Below are 24,512 nucleotides of genomic sequence, written 5' to 3'. Positions count from 1 at the left end.
AGTCATGGCTAGCACCGCTCGTAAATGTCCAAGCAGGTCATGTAGTACTCTGCCTTGCCAAGCAAATATGGTAGTTAAATGATCCACCCTTGAGGCATTATCCTTCGATAAATCCAAGGCTGCAGCGGAGGTGGCTGACGCAAGCGCTGAGATAGGTTTAAGCATACGCTTCAGTTCCGTATCAACAGCTGCTAGCTCTGTAAGATGACGGAGTAGAGCCTGACAACCTCTTGATAGAATCGTCTTGCACAGCCCCATAGTCGGCAAAATCCAGACTGTGAACTTTATAGTCTGATTTCTTAGACTTGGACGCTTTGATAGTTGGATTTAGGGATAACTTCGCAAAGTCCGAGTCTAACAAAGCTACAGCATCCACCACCATGGGGTGTGGTGGAATAAGTAATTCGGGAGACAGGTGAATCCCTGCCGGGTTGCTTGAATCAGAAGAAGGTGAAGGACAGTCCGGTAATCTATCGGCAATCCACTCAAAGACAGCAGCTAAGGGAAGATAGGTGCCATCACTATCACCATCATTGCCAGGTTCCTCCTCATAATCTGGACAAAAGAACTGTTCCTCATGGTCCTCCCAGGAAACAGAGGTTGATTCCCATCGCTGATTAGAGTTGGAGGCAGAATTCTTAGTATTAAATTCCTTGCAGGAAGTCCGCGGTGGTTCCTGCGATCGCGAACGCTGGGATCTAGAGAGACGCCGTGGTGATCTTGAACGGGACCGCACTCTACGTCTACTTCTGGTGCGTGAGTCTTCCTCTAAAGAGCGCCTTGGAGAGCAGGAACCAGACCGGGAGCGCCAGCGCCGGCTACGGTGTGGAGAGCGGGAGCGCTGACCCCTCGGGGACCTGGAGCGAGACCTGCGCCGGGAGCGCTCAGCGTCTAAGCGACGAGCGCGCTCTTCATCCAACTGGCGCTGTAACACTTCTTCTCTAGACAGCGTATGAGACACCCTGGGTATCCGATAAGGAGTAGGCACAGGAGCAGGGTCCAGCAACAACGTTGGTGCTGGCGTTGGTACAGGCACTGGCGTCGGAATAGGCACTGGCGTCGAAATAAGCGCTGACGAAAACACAGGTGCTGACGTAAGCAAAGGCGCCGGGACAGGCAGTGGCGCTGGTACAGGCAACGGTGCTGGCGTAAGTCTAGGTGCTGACGTAAGTCTAGGCGCTGACGTTGGTAAAGGTGTACATGACGAGGTAGGAAGTACAGCAGCGCCAGGTGTCAAGAGAGACCACAGAAGCCTCTGAACTTCAGGATGGGATAAAGCATCCGGGTGAGATAGGTCTACAAAGGCGTCCGAACGCGTAGGCTCTGGAGACGGCGTAATAGATGAGCGCCCCACACTAGGCGTCGATACTGGTACTGAAGGCGGTGGTAGATCCTGGTCGTCAGGTAAAGACCCCAAGGAAGACGCTGGCGACGACATTCTTCTTCTACGTTGCGTAAAACGCTTCCTCTGAACCGCCAAAAAAGTCTTGAAATCGGCCAGAGATAACGCTTGACAGTGTAGGCACCGATTATCAATGGAGCAAACAGCGGACGCACAATCCGGACACCAGGGATGTGGGTCTTTAGCTGACTTCTGCCCCTTGCAGATAGTACAAAAGTGTCGAGTCATACACAGAAACTGTAACAGACAAGAAACCAACACTTGACGACAGGTTGAAACAATGCTAGGAGAAAAAAAAACCTACATAAAAATGTAGAAAGTGATTGCACCCCTACATAAAAAATGGACACACCCGTAAGTGCGGGGCAGTGAAAACAACAACCAAAATGGCTGCCTTCGCTACGCTGGAATTCAAGGCAGAAAAAGGGTATGATAAACACCGAAACCACAAGTTAAAATGACCAAGCATGGACAAATACATGAAGGGCAAACAACCAACAAGATAAACTACCCCCATGGACGCCATGCCGCTCTCACACACGACACGGACAACCCATGCCTGAGTGAGAAAAAAACAACACGAGGTAGCAAGGTAAGTGCATTAAGTACTTGTATGACTTGACTTTCATACATAATGAGGGGATACAAACCATACCTACCAAGGAGTAGTAACTTTATTGAAACTATACACAGTAGATACACTGCAAACCAACACGTCCGTTCGTACGAACGCTAAAGGTAAAAGTGAATTTTGGTTTCTGCGCTCTTGCGCGAGTGGGGAGATCACGTCACTTCCGTGACTACATTCGTAGATTACATGAGGTAGCCATCGAGGGGATGGCGAATCAACGACTGTCTGATCTCGTTTAGTGAAGCTAGAGGTAATATGCATAAGACTATGGTAAGGTAAGTTAAAAATGTATATTATATGTCATGAATAAATGATAAATGTGTTTGAATTATGTTTGATTTTTGGTTGCATGTGACCTTTAAGCATTCTCTTCTGACAGAGGATCTTCCTACGTAACCTGTCTTCTAATATGGCCCTTTGCCTGTGATTGGTAGTCTGTGATTGGTTGCAATCATATTTAGTTGTGCAGTCAGTGGTGGTGTTTCAAAAGTGATTATTTACAGAGCCTTGGTAATTTCTGTATGCTTCAGGAAAACTAGAACCACTTCACCAGCATGATGTGCAAACGGTTCATATAGAGAGAACCCAATCATGTAATGGTGGATCAATGGCCTTTCCATCCTACTCACTGACAACAGACATGCTAGTCATTAAATGTCACATCAACAAAAATATCTTGTCGATTGATTCCTGAAATCTATTTTGCATTAGTTTCTGGTTTTCAATTATACATGAAACACCAAACCAATTCCCCAATTCAATAGCAGCTGCCATATTGGATCTAAGCTTTATGTAACACACGATTGGATTAGAGAGAAAGAAGGAAGATAATTCGTGTTGTGATTTTTGGCTGCTAGAGGATTTTACAAGAAATATAGCCGTATCAGAACAGAGGCTACATAGGAAGATATGACAGGAGTATCCTCTATGGGAAGTAAATGAAGTCCCAGTTTCTAGTGAAAGGAACATGTTTATCTATTTCTATTTCTTATCTATCTTTTTAACTGGACAGGAAAACTTGTAAAGTTTATTTCCCTCTATATGGCAATGTCAGAGAAGTGTACTATTCTCTGCGTTATAACTACTGCACTCCAATGATAGTGCTTGGGAGGGTTGTGGCTCATTAAAGTGTCACGAATTTCAAGACACATTTCTGACACCTACTTGGTGGTTTACAGTGTTTAATACTACCACTGTCCTAGCTTACCTTGTGTTTGAGCTGTTTATCAGTGGTAGCAAACACCTGCAACATAAGACAACAAAACAGTCTTACAAAAGTGAGTAACTACATGCATTGTTAGTAATTGTTAGTAAAATTACCTCTGGATTATGTTTGAGCTGTTTATCAGTGGTAGCAAACACCTGCAACATAAGACAACAAAACAGTCTCACAAAAGTGAGTAACTACATGCATTGTTGGTAATTGTTAGTAAAATTAGCTCTGGATTATGGTTGTCTTCTTCCTTGTGGGTACCACTGAGACATACAGAAAAGAAATGAAAATTTTAACTAAGTCATAGTTATCCCTAGTGGTATGTCTGAAGAGTTATGCAGTTATCTCCCTTACCTGTAATGTCACAGCATGGTTGTTTGAAACCCTTTCATAATTTTTTCTCAAGAAAACTGATATCTGTATCTCCTCCAAGGGAGGAAGGGTGGAACCTTGGTCCCATAATCCTAATGTAGAAAGGTAGAAACTGAAATCTGTGGCTGTACATTGCAAATTGCAGATGTACATCTGGGATGGAGAATGAATGTTAACGTGAAGATAAGGGTGCTTGAGGTCCAAAACATCCTCAAAATTTCCAAGGTATACATTCCGATAAGTCTCCACTATACCCTGGGTGTATCTAAGGCTCGGACCGATATTTTTATAACTTTCCCTTGCTGGCTCCGTCAGCTAAGCCACCATTACAACTGAGCTTGCTAGTGTCAACAAAGATAGCGGTCCAACTGTGAAGGTTTGTTCGCAGTGCAACTCAGATTTGAGGGAAGTTATATAGACAAACTGACAGGTCTGAAACATTAAAAGAATATGTGCAAGAACACCTACTATCTCTTTCAGAGAACCTGCAAAGTTTAATCAGTCAGATAATTGAAGATGCGAAAGTGAGTTGTGACTAATATGCTCAACTTCCCAGCGTAAACACTTGACTGCATAAATAAAAAACAGTCAAGGGAGGTAATACATTCATTGGGCCGTAGATGCATCCAAGGTATAGTGGAGAGACTTATTGGAACATACCATAGGGATATCAAGGTTGGGTCCAGGCTGACACACTTTGAATCTTCACAAATGAGGGAGTGGAGATTTGATAAGAATTCCGTCTTTAACATGGGAGGTTTCCTGAGATAACACTCGTTCAAAATTTGAATTATAGTCTGTATATTTCTTGTGGACGAGGAAAAATGGAGACAGAACACCGATTGACATGTCATGAGTGGATACCGCTCCCAAATATTTGAAAGGACAAATCATCTGACAGTTACTTGATGTTTTCTTAGATTAAGTTTGAATCGTTCCACGGAAGTTATGAAAAGTATAAATGCCATATATCTGGAAACAGCTAAAGGCACCACTTCAAGATCTGTCTCATATGTCTGCCAAGATCTGTAAAAAGATATGAAATGGTTTTCCACTTGTGCTCTTGAAACGAAGCCTATCCCTCCATTTTGAGACTAAGTCAGAATTGTTTCCATGGAAACAAGTTAAAATAAAAATGCCAAAACACTGTAAATAGCAAAAGGCACCACTTTGTGGTCTGCTTCAAATATCTGCCAAGTTTTGCTGAAAGATATTGAATAGTTTTCTAGTTGTGCTCTGGAAACAAAGCCCATCCCTCCATTTTGAGACTAAGTCAGAATCGTTTCCATTGAAACCGGGAAAATAATAAAGCACATAAACCTGTAAATAGCAAAAGGGACCACTTTTGGGTCTGCCACACTTATCTACCAAGTTTTGCAGAAAAATATTGAACAGTTTTTGAGTTCTGCTCCAGAAACGAAACACACCTCTCACTTCACCCCTCCATTTTGAGACCATTCCGGAACGTTTCCATGGAAACTGAGAAAACAATAAATTAAAAGAAAACGTAAATATCACAAGGCACCACTTTGGGGTCTGCCACACATATCTACCAAGTTTTGCCCAAAAATATTGAGTTTTTGAGTTGTGCTCCGGAAACGAAGTCCATCCCTCCATTTTGAGACTATGTCCAAAACGTTTCCATGGAAACCGAGAAAATAATAATAACAAAAACATGTAAATATCAAAAGGCACCACTTCATTGATATATCTACCAAGTTTTGCACAAAAATATTGAACAGTTTTTGAGTTCTGCTCCGGAAACGAAGCCCACCCCACTATAAGACTAACACCAAAATGTTCCATGGAAAAACAAAAAAAATATAAGTGCCAAAAATCTGTAAATAGCAAAAGGCACAACCATAGGCTCTACACGAAGCCCGTATTACATGCCGGGGGGATTAAAACGCTTCAGGGAAGTTTTTTCTGATCCTAGCACAGTCAGGGTGGTAAGGCTCATCACTATCCCCTCTACACGAAGCCCTGACAGCAAATCCCACACGCTGCCTAGTCGAACACACCAAGAACTTTCCAGAAAATATGTAGACTATCCAACACTGCAGCCTCTGCATTACTGTAACAGGTATGAATCCAGGGATTGTATATTGTGTATATAAATGTATGACTAATTATTTTCATATTTCAGGTTCTTAGTGGTCCGGCAGATGACTCTCTGTACATCATATATATATATATATATATATGAGTTACAATTAGTTGTCAGTCAATCTGCATCTTGTCTTGGCCTTACTGTTCATTTTTGTGTCACAGGACTGGGTCATGGTGTACTTAAGGGTACCTGGATCAATCTTTTTTAAAGTCATTGTCTTTGGTAGTTTTAACAATAGCCCTGGACTTAGCTTCTCAGCTGAATGGTATAAATTTCAGACATACCTCTCACCGCCATGTCCCAACTAACCAGCTGCACAACACTGTCTCTACATGAGGACTTTCAGAAGGGTGAGATCTCGTTAAAGGTTAGATTGTACTTGCTATATACCTAGCTAATTAAACTCTTAATATAAATACTTGAATAACATAGCCATGATCGAGATATATCAAATGTAAATATTTACTCATAGTGCTATTTAATCTGTATGAATATGTTTTGTTTTCCTACATGTTTTGTCAATTTGTTGACTTCTATGTAGGGTTTTTGCTTATGTTGTCAGCTTGGCTGCTGGGTTCTTGAAAATGCTCTCATGCCACTCACTGGGTAGGTTTCTGAGTTGCTTCTATAGTCTGTTTCATGATATGCCACATGAAATGTCACTAGTAGTAATAATGATACTATATCTGACATTTTGCTCAATACCTGTGTGAGATGATATCAGCCATGTACATTGTTTACTTTAGTCTTTATGAAGACATATGTTATTCAGATATGTTTATACATATATGAAGCCATGCGTTCATCAGATGTTAATACCTATCTGTAAGAAGTCATATGTTTATCAAATATGCTTTAACATATACATTGTTTAATCATTGTTGTTACACAGTGTCAGCTTATAATTCCATTTTGGAATAAGATAACTCACAACCCATAGCTTGTAGTTAATTTATGAGTGTAACACCACTATTTCATGGTTACAACACTACCCAGATTGTCAAAAGGGCTGTGCTCGCAGTGGAGAACCCGGGCACTCTCCTGATCTGCACCAAGAGATCAGGAGGTACCACACCAAGGGCACCAAGAACAATGGGGAGCCTGACAACAGTGTGGGATGCAAGCGAGACATTTCAAAGGCGAGGTCCGCATATTCATCATGCTTTTCCTGAATCTTGCCAATGACATTGCTATCAAAAGGGACAGAAAATTCAAAGCTATAAAAAATTTCATTGGGTTTATCAAAAAGGACAAGATCAGGTTTGTTGGCTGAGGAGGTATATGGGCCTATTCCAGAGATGTTTAAAAGCATCATTTTCCATGATGCCCTGGAAATGTTCAGGGTCGTACCATGGACGGACCTCAGGGTCAAAGCCACAGGCATGGCAGAGACGATAGTAAACGCAGCCAACCATGCCATCATGTCTTCTAAGATATGCTGTTTGTGCCAAGGAAGGGCATCCACTGACAAGGTGTTGGACAGTCTCCGTGAATTCATTGCACAGTTGACATTTCATGTTGGTTTGGGTTAAGAATCACACTCTGGCGACTGCAAGTGGGAAGTGACTGGTCTTGAGCAGTGAAAAGGAAGCCTTTAATTTCACATTTGAGACCAGCCGACTTCATCCAGGTGAAGGAGTCTTTTGGATTGCTGTTCTGTTCCACACACGATGCAATGACTTCTGAGGAAGCATCTTCACAAAGGCCCGACTCTGGGCAGACTTGGTAAAGGACTTCACATGGTTTACTGCCATCACTCTACCGTCCAGCATCACCATCAACAAAATCAACCTCAAAGTTCAGATTCTGTCCAACAACCTTGGCACACTTAAAATAGCTGTGGAATTCCTTGCTTTCATTGAGAGTCTTGAGATGCATCACCAGAGGATCATCTGTGCACTATATATTTGCAAATGGACACAATAAAATTCTATCATGAAGAGTCTCCACATTAATCAAACCCCGACCTGAACTGATTGGCATATATAAATGGTTAAGAACGAGGGTGGACATGATCCTTCTGGTCAGGCGGTCAAGACTCTGGATGTCTTGTTTTGTCCTATCAACTACTCCAAAGGTACAGGAAAGGACTGGTACAGCAAAAGTATTGGTGGCTTTGACTTTCGTTTTGAGCTTTGAGCTCCAGATTTTCTTTAAACAAGATTTATACTCAGCCCGAAGTTTATCTTGAATCTGGGCATTTTGGAGCTTGTCTCGAACTTGCATTCCAAGATAGGTGTAGGCCTGATCTTACAAAAGATGCTCAATAACTCCACCCCTTTCTAACTCGACCAACTCATCATTAGCTACCTTGCCACAAATGATGATTATTACATTTGTCGAGTCCAAATGTCATGCCAATATCATTAGAAAAGGACTTGACAAGGATAACCTGTTCTTTCAAATTTGTATCTCCTTTGCCAAGGAGCTCAATGTCATCCATATAGAGGAGATGTTCAGAAGTGTTGGGGATCTGTGCTGACAAAGTCCGGGATAGCACCCTTCCTCCCTATTGAACTTATTATTATTATTACGAGAAGAAATTCTTAGAAAATCCCAAACTGACACCCAATTGCAAATGCAGGTCCAGGCAGCTGCTAAATGCTAACATTAAAACATCTCACATAGGATAGCTAATACCAGCCAACCTAAATTAACTGCACATTTTTTCAGCATTTACTGAATTCAATCAATGATAATGTCAGAACCACATTTACTGCATACCACAGCTGCTTCAGATTCATAGCCATTTGTAATCCATGACTTGGTCCCATTGAGCACCCAGCTGTCCTTGTACATGGTGGCTGTTGTTGAAGCTGCCCCTGCATCACTGCCATTACCTGCAACAACACACTGGTGGGTTACAGTAAACACTACCTGCAACAACACAGTGGTGGGTTACTGTAAACACTACCTGCATCAACACAGTGGTGGGTTACTGTAAACACTACCTGCATCAACACAGTGGTGGGTTACTGTAAACACTACCTGCAACAACACAGTGGTGGGTTACTGTAAACACTACCTGCAACAACACAGTGGTGGGTTACTGTAAACACTACCTACAACAACACAGTGGTGGGTTACTGTAAACACTACCTGCAACAACACAGTGGTGGGTTACTGTAAACACTACCTGCATCAACACAGTGGTGGGTAACAGCAAGCACTACCTGCAACAACACACTGAAGGGTTACTGCAGACACTACCTGCAACAAAACACTATAGTCTATTTGGCTCAAAAGAGGACTGATGAATTGCAATGCAACTCAAAAACTAATACACATACGCAATGAAACGATGATCATGATTCCAACTCTGTGAGGTTGTTGCAGAATTTCAGTCCTAATGATAAAAAAGCTGTTTAGGAAACTACCATTAAAACATTGACACAGTTCACTGAGTATTACGAGGGAGGAGTGCAGAGAAAGGCACAGCCAGGTATTTGAGAAGCATGTGCACACGTGCCGAGAAAGCTATTTATTCATTAACCTGTGCTGTGTCGTCTCCATCCTTTCTCACACACCTTGCTGTCATTTTCTCTGCACTCCACCCTCGTAACAAATAATGAACTGTGTCAATAGTTTAATGATAGTTTGTTAAACAACTTTTTTTATTTTAAGGAGGAAATTTCTACAAAAACCTCAGAGGGTTGGTATGATGTTTTGATTATGATCAGCGTTTCATTGAGTATTTTATGTTTATAGTATTCCCAGAAATTATTGAGAATCATGTTGCGTCATGTAACTCATTACGTTTATTAACTTCTGGTGTTTTACTTACATAAACATGTTAAAACATCATCCTTTTACAGTCTCAGTCTTGTCTTAGTTAGACCTCCTCGCTCAGCAATGCATGCCTGAATACGCCTAGGCACACTACCCATCAAAGTTTGTAGGTAATCGTGTGACAGGGTATCCCAATATTGGACCACCTCGGCCTTCATATCTTCAATATTTCTCAGTCCCTTTTGGTTTATTCTGTCCTTCATGACTCCCCACACATTCTCAATTGGGTTTAGGTCTGGGCTGTAACTGGGCCAGTCTAAAACTTGAACATTTTCGGCCGACAACCACTGTTTTGTGTAGCACGCAGTGTGTTTTGGGTCATTATCATGCTGGAAAATCCAATCATCTTCATACTATGTTTGTGCTGTCGGAAGAGGGTGACCATTTAGAATGTCAACGTATCTTTCTTTTGTCAAGTTTCCCGTGAAAACACACAATGGCGTCACTCCGCGAGCCGATATGCCACCCCACATGTGAAACTTCGGGCTATGTTTTGGTCACTGGTAGATAGGTTTGACAGTATCTTTGGTCCAAATTTTCACACAATTAGGGAAAAGCCAAACAGAACTTTCATCCGAAAAGAAAACATTATCCCAATCTTGATTTTCATGAGCCCGACACCAGTTTAAAAGTTTTTCCTTTTGTGCATCTTTCATCAACGGCGAGGGAATTCCACGTTTTTTCACCCAATTAAGTCTCTGTAATTCCTGCCTAACTGTTTCATTGCATACCTGAGGACTTCCTCTGCTAATCATTTCAGTTCTGATGTTCTCAACACTTTTCAATTTGCCCCTACTCACAATCTGCCCAAGTCTTCGGCGATCCACAACACTGAATTTCCTAGGCCGACCTGCCCCTGCTTTGTGCTCTATCCCGGTTCCTGTTTGAATATTCTTCAAAGTTCTGTAAACTGTAGACAGAGGAATACCATGTCTACAAGCTAACACTTTAGCATCAGCCTCACCCCTTTCAAAATCATCTAGAATGAGCTTTCTTTTCTCTCCTGCTGTAAATTCTGCCATGTCAACTCAGGAAGCCGTCTGCCCAGACAAGGGAGATAACTCTTGACATAATGAGCTGCCTTCTAAGCCTTCAAGAGTTGTCTCCCTTATTTAGTATGCTTAGTGCATAGTGAAAGCCCTTTTTCCAATCTTAGCATCATTAGAAAAAAAACAAAGATTTTCTCAATAATTTCTGGGAACACTGTATTAGTTTTCGAGCTAGACTACAATTCATCTGTCCAGTTTTGAGGAAAATGGACTATAAGGGGCTATTAGCCTTTCTGTGGCATTTGTTTGCCAAGCTCAGGGAAAAATCTTATGTGTCCTGCATAATATACGCATGAAAATCTCAAATATTTAACATGTGCATCCTGTGGATGCATACATACTCACTAATCATACATGCTTTCTCACATGCTTCGCAACTGGTCTACATCAAAGTTGTCAAACAGCAAAATAAATATGTTTTGTGGAAATTAAACAAGTCATCAGAAGATGACATATCCCCCAGCCCCCCACATATTTGAAAGGACAAATCATCCGACAGTTACTTATTGTGTTTTTAGACCAAGTCACAATTGTTTCCATGGAATTCATGAAAAATAAAAATGCCATATATCTGTAATCAGAAAAAGTCACCATTTCAAGATCTGTCTCATACATCTGCCAAGATCTGTTGAAAGGTATGAAATGGTTTTTGAGTTGTGCTACGGAAACGACGTCAGCAACGTGTTCATGGAACCGAGAAAATAATACATCATAAAAACTGTAAATAGCAAAAGGTACCACTTTGGGTACCATCCGAGGATGGGCCCCCCGGACAAAATCGTCCTGATATCTGCTGATGCAACGAGGAAACTATGGTAATAAGTGACTTACATATCATTAATACCTGGTGGAAACAATATATATCTTTATTATTTCTCAAAACATTGTGAATTTCCACAACCTTATTTCGGCTCCCCCAGCTCTAGTGAATGAAATCTGTTGTACTACAAACGTTTTCGCAAGTCATTTGATTGGCTCATCCAAAATGCACGAGTAGAGTTGTGACGATTAATCGGTACGCAAGTTCAAGAGCTGCACGATACGATACATCGATATGATTCAACATGATACTTATATACCTAAAACTAACCCTATACCATACCTGAAAAAAAATAATCAATAAAATCATTACTAGAAACAAGTCAACAGCGAGGGACGGTCATGTTTCAGGTTGCTATGCAACACCAACTCTCGCAGTATTTACAAGTAAAAAAATGACGGATGGGATGGACGCAGTGAAAGAACGTCCATCTTCAGATTGAAAGATATTATGGTTTCAGCGATTTCCTACATGATTTTATTCCATACAGAAAATATATCTTCTAATTCTTTGGAACCCTACCTTGCATTACAGGGAATAGCTGTTCTGATATACACGTATTCCACAAATGTTTTTGAAATGCAAGTTCAATAATTTATGACTTGACTTATCTTGACAAGTGGTTGTTCATTATGTTTAATGTGGCTAAGTTATCATTAATGTTGAATCTTGAATGATGAGCAACTGCCACATCTTTCAAAATCTTTGAAAATGTGAGTTTAGCAGTTTTATCATGCTTCTATTTTCGTGGTAAATATTGTCATGGACATGCTCTGACTAAAATAATTTTCACAAATTGTTTTTGTTAAGACAGTTGTGCCAATGTTGATCCCTGCTGTTCCATTGTTTGGGAAAACACAACTTTACTGAAACATGCCAAACATTTTTAATAAAACATCTTTCATGATGACATGTTTTATTTTCCTTGGCAGAAGGATACCTTCCCTGAAATGACAACAGAACAGCACATTATTTCCAGTACTTTTTGCATATGAGGACAAAATATCGTGACACGTTTCGTATCATATGTATCAGACTACCAGTATCGTGATACGTATCGTATCGTGGCATGGGCGTATCGTCACAACTCTATGCATGAGCATGGCATTCCTGCACCTGCAATATTCAGGTATAAAAGCAAAACACATGTTATACCTTTATTGAGCCATGGAGTTCGATAAGGTTGGAGACAATTTGTCTCAAATTGACTTTGAGGATAGAGAAAACTTTAAACTTACATCTAGTCAAGAGCAACGATGCTTTGGTGAACCAGTGACAGGTGAATTTATCGAAGCTTTGCATCAAAATCGGACTCCTCAAAATACACAGTGGAAAACTAAATGGTGTGTCAACATATACAACTCGTGGGCAAAAAACAGAAACACACGAATAGTTCAACAAGGTACAGCTGCAAGTGAGTGGTATGTATTTGTACCTCCTTTTTCTGCAGAAATTCCCGCAGACGCCTTCGACTTCTGGATGTGTCGCTTTATTTGTGAAATTAAACGATAAGATGGAACCATGTATTACTGTTGGTCAAAATTATTAAAATCTAAATATTTTAGATATTTACATACTTACCTTACCATAGGGCTTATGCATATTACCTCAAGCATCATTTAGAAGAGATCAGACAGTCGTTGATACGCCATTCTACCATATTTCTACCTCTATCGACAAGTGTATAGGAACGGAAGTGACGCGATCTCACTAATCGTGCATGCGCAAGCAATCCAAAACTTCACTTTAATTGAAAACAAAATGAGTCCGAAGAAGTCCAGAATGGGGAGGAAAAACATCCATCGTTGGGTGGGCGTAACTTCCCTATGGTAAGGTAAGTATGTAAACATTTAAAAAATTTAGATTTTAATAAATTTTTAACTTACCTTGCCATAGGGCTTATGCATAAGAATTCGACAGATAGGATGGTGGTGGTGGACTTCGGAGTGCCAAGCAATGATGAATCAATCTTGTCGGAATAAAGGCAAAACCGAGGAGGCTAGCTGACAACTGGAAATACAGACAGATAGTAATCCTCAGTAAAATATCAAACCAAAGAAGCAATCATGAAAAACATTCCACCAAACAATTCACTTCCTTAAGACCCCAAGGTAAGAAATTCATAATTACCTAATGGGTGGAAGGTCGGGTGAGTTGCTGAGCTGCCACCAAAGGACCAAATGACTGGAATCCCTCCACATCTTCGACCACAACATCACAAAGGTAATGGCTTGCGAAAACTGTGGAAGATCGCCAGAAACATCCTTCCATAATTGCCGGAGTGGAACGATTCCTGTGCAAGGCCATGGTGGACGCCAAAGCTCGAATTTCATGAGGATTGCTGGCCGACGGATGAGGTAGGTGTTGAGCATCATAAGCATCCAGAATTGTGGCTCGTAACCACAACCTCTGCTTTTACGGACGCAGCAAACAGAATAAACAGTCTCTTCCGAGTCCGTCTTCGAGAGGCTGACTTGGAGACATATAGCTTCAATACCCGTACAAGACACAGAAGCAGTTCGTCCGAGTCCTGAGGACCTACAATGGTCGACAACACAAGGATGGAAAACAATCTGTCCGGTTGTCCAGGGAGCTGATTCTTTGCGATAAAATCCCATAAGAGTCCTAAGTAAGCTCAACCAGGCAGAGCCTGCTCAAACTTGACACGGGTGACATCCAAAGCGTGAATTTCACTGACCCTAGCCACAGTGGCTAGCGCCAGTAGAAAAACTGTCTTCTTTGAAAGATTCTCAAAAGAAGCCTGCTCCAAGGGTTCGTAAAGAGGGCCACGGAGATGGTCTAGAACGATGTTCAAATCCCAGACAGGAGGACAAAATTTCCCTTTTTGATCCTCCAACTTAAAAGCTTTTAACATGGCGAGGAGTTCTGACACCTTGGAAACTTGCCGGTCGCACTTGACTGTTATGACGGAGTTCAGCACTGAAAGATACGTCACAATGGTACTACCTTGCAAGTGTTTTGACCTTCTCAGGTATAGCAAAAATTCCACCAGAAACTGAGGAGAAGTTGATAACGGATTCTGCTTCCTGAGTGTACAAAATTTTTGAAAAGACGTCCACTTGTCATAAAGAGATGTTGTAGATACCCAATGCGCACACGCAATGACCTTTGCCACCCGAGTAGAATAACCCTTAGCCCTTAGAGCTTTCTGTAAATGGTCCAGACATGAAGACAAAATCTCACTGGATCGGGATGGTGGAGACGACTGTGTGGATGACTGAGTAACTGCGGCCAATCTGGTAGTGGTAGGGGGTCCCCGTTGGCGAGACGACGCAAGTCGGGGAACTACGTTCTGCCGGCCACCAGGGCGCGACCAAAACAGATGAATCCGCCAGTTCTGATTGATCTTGGCAACCACCACTGGTAGAAGCACTGGCGGAGGGAACGCATACGCGTCCAGCCCCTCCTATGACAGGGACATGGCGTCAGTCGTCCAAGCCAGTGGAACGGGAGACATGTACAATGGAAGTTGATTGGTGAATCGTGTCGCGAACAGGTCGATGAGCGGCTGACCGTGTTGTTGACACAACAGATGAAACACCTTCGGGTGTAGTATCCACTCTGTTGGCGATGGTCTGCCTGGTCTGGAGAGGGCGTCTGCCACCCGGGATGTGACGAACCTGAACTCGGACAACAAAACATCTGCTCCAACAACCGTCGAGATATTGTGGTGCCCTGATTCCGTATCACCCAGACGACCATGGAATTGTAGGAAGCTATCAGTAAGCATGTGTTCTGCAAGACTGACATCCAATGCTGAACTGCGAGAATGACCACTTGAAACTCTAGGCTGTTGATGTGCCACCCGCGTTCGACGTCGGACCACAGCCCTGAGACCGTCTGACCATTTAGGTGAGCGCCCAAACCTAGAAGGGAAGCGTCGACAAAAAGTTCGTGGTCGGGTATCAAGTCTGTCAAGGAGGCGCCGACACAAACATTCGATTCTAGAGTCCACCATCGAAGATACCGGTGAAGATGGTCTGGTAGAGGGAACTTGATCCGAAGGTCGTCGGCTTGTATGTACGGCAGGAGAAAGCATTGTAACGACCAAAGCATTAGACAACCCCGTAGTGTCAGATCTTGAGTCGACGTCAGAAAGCCTAGCAGGGACTGGCACTCCCTGAGGGACATTGGCTGAGTGAGTCCGCGATCGGCAAAGGCAGCTATCTTGTCCCAACGCGCTAGTGGGATTCTGATAAGGTTGGAGTGAGTCAGAAACACCCCCCCGATGAGCATCAACTCCTGGCACGGCTCCATATGGGACTTCTCTCTGTTGACGATCTACCCCCGTTCTTCGAGGAAACACGTGGCAAATGTCAGCTGTCTGCGTAGCCACTGAGGATGATTGAGGAGACAGTTGTTCCGAAGAAAGAGGAAACGGGTGATTGGCGCTGTGATATGAGTGAAAAGCCACAGGGCTGTGGAAATGCCAAATGGGGGTACCTTCCATTGGTAGTGACGGTTGGCAAACACAAACTGCAGGAACTTCCTGTGCAGCCGATAAATAGGGACATGGAGATAAGCATCCTGCAGGTCTAGACTGGTTAACCATGACCTGAGTCTGAGATTGGCCCGCAGTTGTCCCAGAGAGATCATGTGGAAGTGCGGTGGGTTTTGAAGATACAGCCCTTTTGAATGTCGCCATGTTGTGTATCATGCGCATTTTCCCAGAATCCTTCTTGGGTACGAGGAAGATAGGTGAGTAGAACCCCAGGGACTGTTGGGGGTCTCGCACTGTCTCTATGGCGTTCTTATCTAGCTTGAATGCCTCAGTTAACAAAACACTTTGGTTTGGGGAATACACACGTCAGAGGTGGTGAGGGAGAGCTTGTAACCGGTCTGAAGGATGTTGGTAACATATGAATCTTCTAGAATTGTCCAGTTACTCCAAAAGATCCCTAATCTCCCGCCTACAGCAGTGGGTCGTATCGGGACAACTGGGGCGGGAGGTCCCAGTCCCGCTGGACCAATCTTTCACTGGCCAGACTAGGGGCGCTTGCCTCTACTCCTGCTGGGTGTTGCAGGAGGTTCCCTGGAGCACTCAGACGCACAGCACTGACCATCACCTGCTGGTCTACCACAGCCGCGTCCTCTGCCAAAGGCTGAACAAATGGAGTTGCGTCTGGGGATATAGCGACACTTGCTCAACACCTACCTCCACGGGGTGCCGAAGAGCCACAAAAGGCAGATCCAAGGGCCTTGAATGTCGATAACGACACCTCAGTGTTAGTCAGTTCAGCATGTTGTTTATAGACATCTGGGATCATATCGTTGAATAAGTAGCAGGATGAAAAAGGAGCCCTAAACAGCTTGCACTTGAATCCTTCCTGCCAGTTGCAAGGTTCCAGGAAACCGGAGCGTCGAACTGCTGTCGTCATCACAAGAGCTGCTTTCAGGTGTGCTAACAAGTCATAGAGAACTTTGCCCTGCCACTGAAATAGCGTCAACAGGTGATCCACACGCAAGGCATTATCTTCCGTAAGATCCCAAGTGGCTGCCGATGTCGCAGATGCCAAAGCTGAAATAGGTTTCAGCATTCTCTTTAACTCCGTGTCAATGGCTAACAACATTGAATCTTGCAATCTGTAAGAATTCTGTGGCAAAAACTCGTCAACCGTTTCAGTGACTCGTCGTGAGCCGCTCCACTGTCAGCAAAGTCTAAACTGTGAATCTTGTAATCCCCTTTTTTAGATTTAGGTGCCTTGATCGTAGATGACAGGGACAACTTAGCAAAATCTGCATCCAGAGAGGCAATCGCGTCCGCCACCATCGGATGTGGGGGGATAAGAAGATCCCGTGAAAACCGTATTGCTTTGTGATCGTCCGTACCAGGAGACGGGGAGGGACAGTCTGGAAGCCTGTCGGCAATCCAGTTGTAGACCGCCGACGGAGGTAAATAAGTGCCACCATCTTCCGAGTCAGGATTGTCGTCAATGTAGTCCGGAGAGAAATATCTCTCCTCCATATCATCCCAGGAAACCGAATGACTGTGGCGCCGGTGACCAGACATAGACGTGGATGACCCAGGTGGATGACATAGGCGAGTGTCAGGGGAGCGCGATTTCAGGCGTCTCGGTGAACGATGAGACGGTGGTGTCCTAGAGAGCGAACAGAGCTGGCGTCTAGAATAAGTCAGTGATCTAGAGCGTCGATCCCTATTAGGTAGACGACGAGGGGAGAGAGATCGAGAACGGAAGCAAATCAGGCGACCACGACGAGGACTTCTAGAGTGACGGCGGGATCTGGGAGTATTAGAACGAGAGTGCCTGTCACGCCTGGGGCGTTCCGCTTCAACACGCTCCTCCATAAGCTGCTGATGGAGCAACTCTTCCCTAGAGATAGTGGCAGTAGGTGTGCGCCTGGGGATAGTGTAGACTGACAAAGACGTCAGAACTGGCGTAGGCGCTGATAGGAAAATGGCAGACGAACGTGATGGTGTCGGAATAGGTGTTGGCGTTGCTACTGTGCAAAACGTATCCGACAAAGGCGCAGCGACAGGCATCGCCATTGGAGTCTGCGTCGGGAGCACCGAAGATATCATAGTAATCAATGTCGAAGATGGCGCTGGGTCAGCGCTCGAGCGTAGCAGGCTTCTCAGCAACTTTTGCACCTCCACGTGAGTGAGGGTGTCAGGGTGAGAAAGATCAACAAAGGAATCCGAAGAGCGCTGCAGTCCAGGCATTGGGTCCGAAGGAGGCAAAGGAAGCGTTGAAGGAGGCGCCGACATCGGTGATGGAGATGGCTGATTATCCAGCGTCCTTGCAAGTGAAGACTGTGAGCCCACAGAAGAAGCAGGGGACGACATTTTCCGTTTCCTTTGCGTAAAACGTTTCTTCTCAGCTGACAAGTAAGCCTTGAATTCCTGTACAGTAAGAGACAAGCAATGATGGCAGCGATCATCAAAACCACAAATAACAACTGCACAGTCTGGACATCAGGGGTGGGGATCCTTTGCAGACTTCTGCACCTTACAGAGCATGCAAATTTGTCGGGTCATAACAAGGCAGAAAAGCAAACAGCATTGAGAACCACGCTATAAAGAAATGGTTAACAAAAACTCCCAATAGTAGAAAATGTAGGAACACCCCTGTAGAAGAAATGAGCACGCCCTAGCGATGAGACATCAGAGAGAAACCAACATGGCTGCCCCCATTGAAACACGCACGGTGACAAAAAAAAACGACGATAAAATGGATAATAACCACAAAATATACACATGGCAAAGCACATAGGCAAAGGAAACGGGTTGGGGACCAACCTTTACCCACATGTGCGAAGAGAAAAGGCAAACAACAAGGAAAGCTAAGGATAACGATGTGAGTCAAAAACACGAGGTAGACAGGTAAGTGAAGTTAAATTACTGCAAACTTCACCACTCGTAAGGAAAAAAACAGTAAAAAACCATACCTACCAGTACAAAAAACACTTTACCATCAGCTAACTCCACAAACTGAAAGTGTTTTTGGTGTGCCAATAAAACATGTATGTTTCATAAAGCCAAATGGTAATTTCTTTCGTCAGGTCACTTTAGCAACAACCCTTTTCAACGCCAATGTAGACGAGCAGCTCATCATAGCGAGAACAGGCCACAGAAGCAATGCTGTGAAGATTTACAAACGAGCCTCTGAGGAAACCAACAACAATATATCTGACAAACTCTAACCACCTCCACCTAAGAAGCCAAAAGGAAAATAAGCTCATGTCCCTGTCGATGATGCTGCCGATGCTGCCGCTGACGCCAACTATCAGAAGACAAGATTCTCAAAGTATTGTTATCAAATGTGAAAAACCAGACAGGACATCCTTTGAAATCGTATTCTAAATAGCACTGAATAAACAAATAAATCGTCTTGACTTTTCTGTTGGTTAGAAAGTTATAGTCCTTGACTGAGTCTAGATGTTTTCAATTCAGTTTGTACAGATATATTTGGCAATGTGAAAAAAACCCAATTGTTTCAACATCTTGATGATGTCACGATATAGCTTATTGAAGATTTTCAAAAGTGTCCTTGTATCTGATATCAGGACACTTGTACTGACATTGATAATTGACAAGACACTTTCATGAATGGTTGCCCCTGGCAACGAGGTGTTAGTGGGATGTAAAATTTGGTTACATGGTAACATTTGTTTGGTATAATGAATACGTTTGATCAACCGCAACATCATCACAATGAGGAACTACCCAGTACACAGAGCCTGCTGACTGTCAGGCTTAAAACAGCAAGCTACGCATCGAGACACTAAAACCACATACATGAAATAATAATAGGGTCTAATGCCCTCATTCGTTTATCAGTTTGGCACCAATGATATTATTTCCAAGGGTCATAAGCCATGGAATGTTTCTTGTGGAAATATTACTCCCAGTATATGTGTATAATATAAATCAATACAATGCCAAAAGTAAAATAAGATATCTGTACTGTTTGGGCTCTGAAACTACAGAAACACTTTTTATGCTGAAAAAGTGCCACACAAAAAAGTTACGTTTTGTGTAAACTTGCCCCATAATAATGTCCTTATTATCCCCTCTCACTATTCAACTGAAGTCAAGGCATAATGTCTTTTATATGAAGACAGTGGGAAGCATAAATATTTGTTTACATATGACCACAGAAGTATTTTAATGTACTTGTAGATACCTGATTTATCACTGTGTGACCAGTTACATTGTCATCAGTCAGGTGGTATTCACCACAGAGGACAAACAGACAGACACAATTATTCAACACTTCACACAGAAATGGTCAATCAAAATAACAAACATTATGTCTGGGTTTTTTTTGCTATCAAGCAATGTAAGGTTTGGCTTGTGTTGTCAGTTTTCTGCTTTCTGATCTTATCTCATACTCTCAACCAAATTGGACCCAACCAAAAGCCTTGTACTGCAATATATAGAGTTCCATTGTAAGAGCTTACTGTTTCACCCCTAATCATATAGCTACTAAGTTGCAGGCTGTACTTTACCTCACAGGTAATTATTGATTATTCCAGGTGTATGTATCTGTAGGAAGTGGCGCCTGACATTCAATGATGTCAAGAAGCTACAGAAAGACTTTTTCAGCATACTCTACCTGGTTCACTGAGCGCAAAGCAGCCAACTTTCTTTCCTGACAAGAATGGGGACATGAACTGATCCTTTTGGGCTTGGGTGGCATACTTCTCAATTGGACCTAAATATAGTGACTGAAGAAATCAGAAACCATTAGTTGACTACACATATAAAAGTAAGTAAAGATTTAAAGCAGAGGAATAATAAATTTAGGTTGTGGTTTGCTGGTCAGGCACAGTTGTGTGAAGCTGACATGACAGCACCGGGTAGCTACTACAAGAATCAACAGAAGTATAGGCTGGATATTAATGTCAACATCTAACAATCAAGTCAAACAACCCAAGAAGCAAAGGTACACTGTAAGCTACTGTACCTGAAACTTATTATCTCAAAATCATTTATATCAAACTGCTTATATATCTGAACTTCATTCATTAGTCCTTATTTGACAAAATGTGGATGTATTCAAATATGTAAGAGTGATTCTGTGAGGCAGCATCACTAGTAGAAAAAAGTTCTGTCTACTAGACAGTATCCCACATTAATTAGATTCACTTCACAACTTATTACAACTGCAATTAATTATTTCAAACAATTCACTTTCTCACCATCATGTAGCCAGATATAATCCTCAGACAGAGCTCCAGGTAAGGCACGTATTTGCGTATTTTACTCAATAAATATCACATTTACTCAATTAATTACAAATCGGGAAGTGAAAAAAAAAAAGCATAAGAATCACTCAAAACCCAATAGCTCTAAAATACCTTGCATGCTTTACTCAATTAACTACATTGGCTTACGTGTGATTCATCGTGGTGCCCAAACTCTACAACAGCATTAACTAATGGTAGGCAACGCCTATATATACATATACTTTTATAAAGCTGTAAATACTGTCCGGAGTTTACTCTAATAGTCACATGACTTCAATGTTCGGTATTTAGAAATGGCTGCCAACTGTTTGGCAATATGACAATTACTAAAAAATTTAGTCTACTGAGATGTCCTTACATGTATTTATATATTTAGTTAATTAACCAATAAGGATAAAAACCTGTCTAAAAGCTAAAAGTACTCAATTCTTTTAACCAGTGGGAGTATGCAAAATGCTAGTTACTCCTCAAAAAATGCAGCTACTCATGCATAAAATGACATGGGCATAAATACCCAGTTGCTTGAAAAATTATCTGGAGCTCTGCTTAGAAAGTCTTCAAGCCATATACGAGTCATTCTCAAAAATCATGCATATTTCATTCAGGCAAAAATTGCAAATTTTGTTTTCTTGTGTTACTTTGAAGTGAGTGAGTGAGTTGAGTTTTACGCCGCACTCAGCAATATTACAGCTATATGGCGGCGGTCTGTAAATAATCGAGTCTGGACAAGACAATCCAGTGATCAACAACAGGAGCATCGATCTGCGCAATTGGGAACCGATGACATGTGTCAACCAAGTCAGCAAGCCTGACCACCCGATCCCGTTAGTCGCCTCTTATGACAAGCTGAGTCGCCTTTTATGGCAAGCATGGGTTGCTGAAGGCCTATTCTACCCCGGGACCTTCACGGGTCTGTTACTTTGAAATATTATTGACTGCATTGATTGTATTCTGAATATACAAAGCATAAATTATGCAAGCTTAACAATGTGTTATTTGTAATGTCATTTTGAAAAGAAAATAATCAGTTGATGTTCATTTTATGTGCATATATGTTAAAATATCTAGTTTTACAATACAACATGGCTAATCAGTTTTGACATTTTATATTTATTGCTTAAAAGGAGCCAACAAGCCTCCAAATTCCTTTCACTTCTGATTTACAAATGTAAAGTAAATGTAAATGTAGCAAAACGTACAAAATGAGAATATGAATTACGTTATGCTGACTTGAAGCTCAACTACCAAACGTACTTGCACTACAAATCCAGTCATAAACAGATAAATCAGTTTTAATGAAATAAGTAAAATGGTATTGCTGTTATAGCATGGACATAATTATTATGGTGGTGACACAACAACAGTAGTGACAGTTTTATATGTTTGTTTTAAAGGATAATTCAAAGATCACATATACTCTAGTAGGGTACAAATACAAAATCACTTGCTGACATCGCTATAAATGAAACACCGCCATTAAAACTACTCACTTCGACCTTTAATTAACTTAAATCGACCTTTTTGTCAACAGTGCACAATTCTCAACCGCAAACGAAATTTCAACCAATCAGAGCAGCGCGTATCAGTGACGTAATTGTAGGTATAGAAATGAGGGTCTGTGCAGTATCCATCTACATTTCAGGGGTTAAACTATTTCGTTTACAGGTTTGTACAAACCTTAAATCACGAAAGGTGTTGTGAAAAACGAAAGCTATATGTTCTCACAATCTACTATCACTTAGTTTCGTCTCCAGTTTTAACTAGTCTTCGAGTTACAACCCTTGTTTTCATAGACAATTCTGTCAAAATCACTTGGTGTCGCTAGGTTGTAATCTGTGTAAGGTGGTATAAACCTACATGTTATTAGTCATCATTCACTTGATGCACAGTTAATGAATTTATAACAGGTATAATTAGTGGTAACGCCACTTAGATTACCCAACAAAGGCCCCCATTTGGCATTTCTTATGTCTGGATTGATCAAAGGATTAACCGATACCACGCTGATTGATTAATTAGTTTTATGCAGATTTAAATGGGGGATTTGTCAAAATTTAGTGATTATGTATGTACATTTACTAATCTATACTGAATACACAATGTCATGTCTGTGTCTATGTAAAAACAACACCCTTCTTTCAAAGGATTAACCGCCAATACATTGAGTGTTTGCTCATTATTGGCTGACTAAATAACTTTTTTAAAAGAATGACGCACATTATGCAATTAGTTGCCAGGTGTGCTATCTTTGGTGACCAATGAAACTATACAGCAATGTGAAAAACCTGAAACGATACATCATGTTTTCGTATATTAGACTGTTAAAAGACACATCACTTGGGAGATCTGCAGATGAATTATATCTCACTCATTTTTGTGGATATTGATGGATACATTCCTCGAACAAGGTAATAGCCTGACATTGCTCCTGTAACTTTAATTTTAATATTTGCATTTTTGTTTTTATTAAGTTGCCATAGCTTTCAACAGAATCATTGTTTTCTTCGTGAATTGTAATGATACAGACGTCATACACTACGGCATGCATGCAAATTATGATTCATATAGGCTATATAAACTATAAAATGTCTAGATATTCCTGATATACATTCGCAGATCGCTTCCTTTTATTAAGTTTCAAAATGCATACAAGTATGATTATAAAGTAATTAGGATTATGAGACCAAGTATAAAGATGTATATTGACTAGTGTCTACATACTGGTGAGTGAACGTTACAAACCAAGTAAATTTAGCAAGTGTAGAAATTTATCGCCCAGTATTTTCACTTCGACACCAACCTCACTTAGGTTATGTTACAGGTAGTGGCATGCAAAATCCTTTTGGTAACGATTCAAATACATATTTAACTACTAGCAGAAAGTAATTTTGATGTTCTAACCTGATGAAAACAAACAATAATCTCATTAATTCTAACGGACTTTTAGCCTGTGACTTCACCATTTTCAAAAATGGCGGCGCCCTGTCTGAAGATAAATGCTACTTAAGTTTCTTTTCCTCGACTTACAAAATCAAAATTACTTTTCACTGGTAGTAAAATATGTATTTTATTGATGGACAACAGGATTTTACATGACATTGCTTATAACATAACAATTTCACTCTTGGAAGTGAGGTGGAGGGCAATATCATATTACTTGTAATATTAATGTCACTTCGACCCCCACCTTGCTTCTGTGGAAGAAGTCGTCATGTCACAAGTTGTGTCATGCAAAATCCTTTTGGCCATGACTCTAATACACATATAACTACTAGAAAAAGTAGTTTGGATTTTCTAACTTGATGAAAACAAACAATAATCTCATTAATTCTAACGGACTTTTAGCCCGTGACTTCACCATTTTTAAAAATGGCGGCGCCCTGTCTGAGGATGA

At 41.7% G+C, this 24,512-nt stretch overlaps 1 protein-coding gene across 2 annotated transcripts in view; it reads right to left on the bottom strand.

The window, feature by feature from the left end:
• Positions 1–24,512, bottom strand: part of LOC137296297 (short-chain specific acyl-CoA dehydrogenase, mitochondrial-like) — a 97,458-nt gene that overhangs the window by 45,871 nt on the left and 27,075 nt on the right. For both annotated transcript variants that reach the window (XM_067828066.1, XM_067828074.1), the window contains exons 4-6: positions 20,485–20,596; positions 8,453–8,568; positions 3,241–3,276 (exon numbers count right to left, since the gene is read on the bottom strand). In XM_067828066.1, coding sequence (XP_067684167.1) covers positions 3,241–3,276; positions 8,453–8,568; positions 20,485–20,596 — 264 coding nt within the window. The remainder of the gene's footprint in view (positions 1–3,240; positions 3,277–8,452; positions 8,569–20,484; positions 20,597–24,512) is intronic.

The sequence above is a fragment of the Haliotis asinina genome, chromosome 1 (assembly GCF_037392515.1).
Source record: "Haliotis asinina isolate JCU_RB_2024 chromosome 1, JCU_Hal_asi_v2, whole genome shotgun sequence".
NCBI classification, from domain to species: Eukaryota; Metazoa; Mollusca; class Gastropoda; order Lepetellida; family Haliotidae; genus Haliotis; species Haliotis asinina.
The sequence above is the reverse complement of the archived record's forward strand: the minus strand, read 5'-3'. Positions and strand labels throughout refer to the sequence as shown.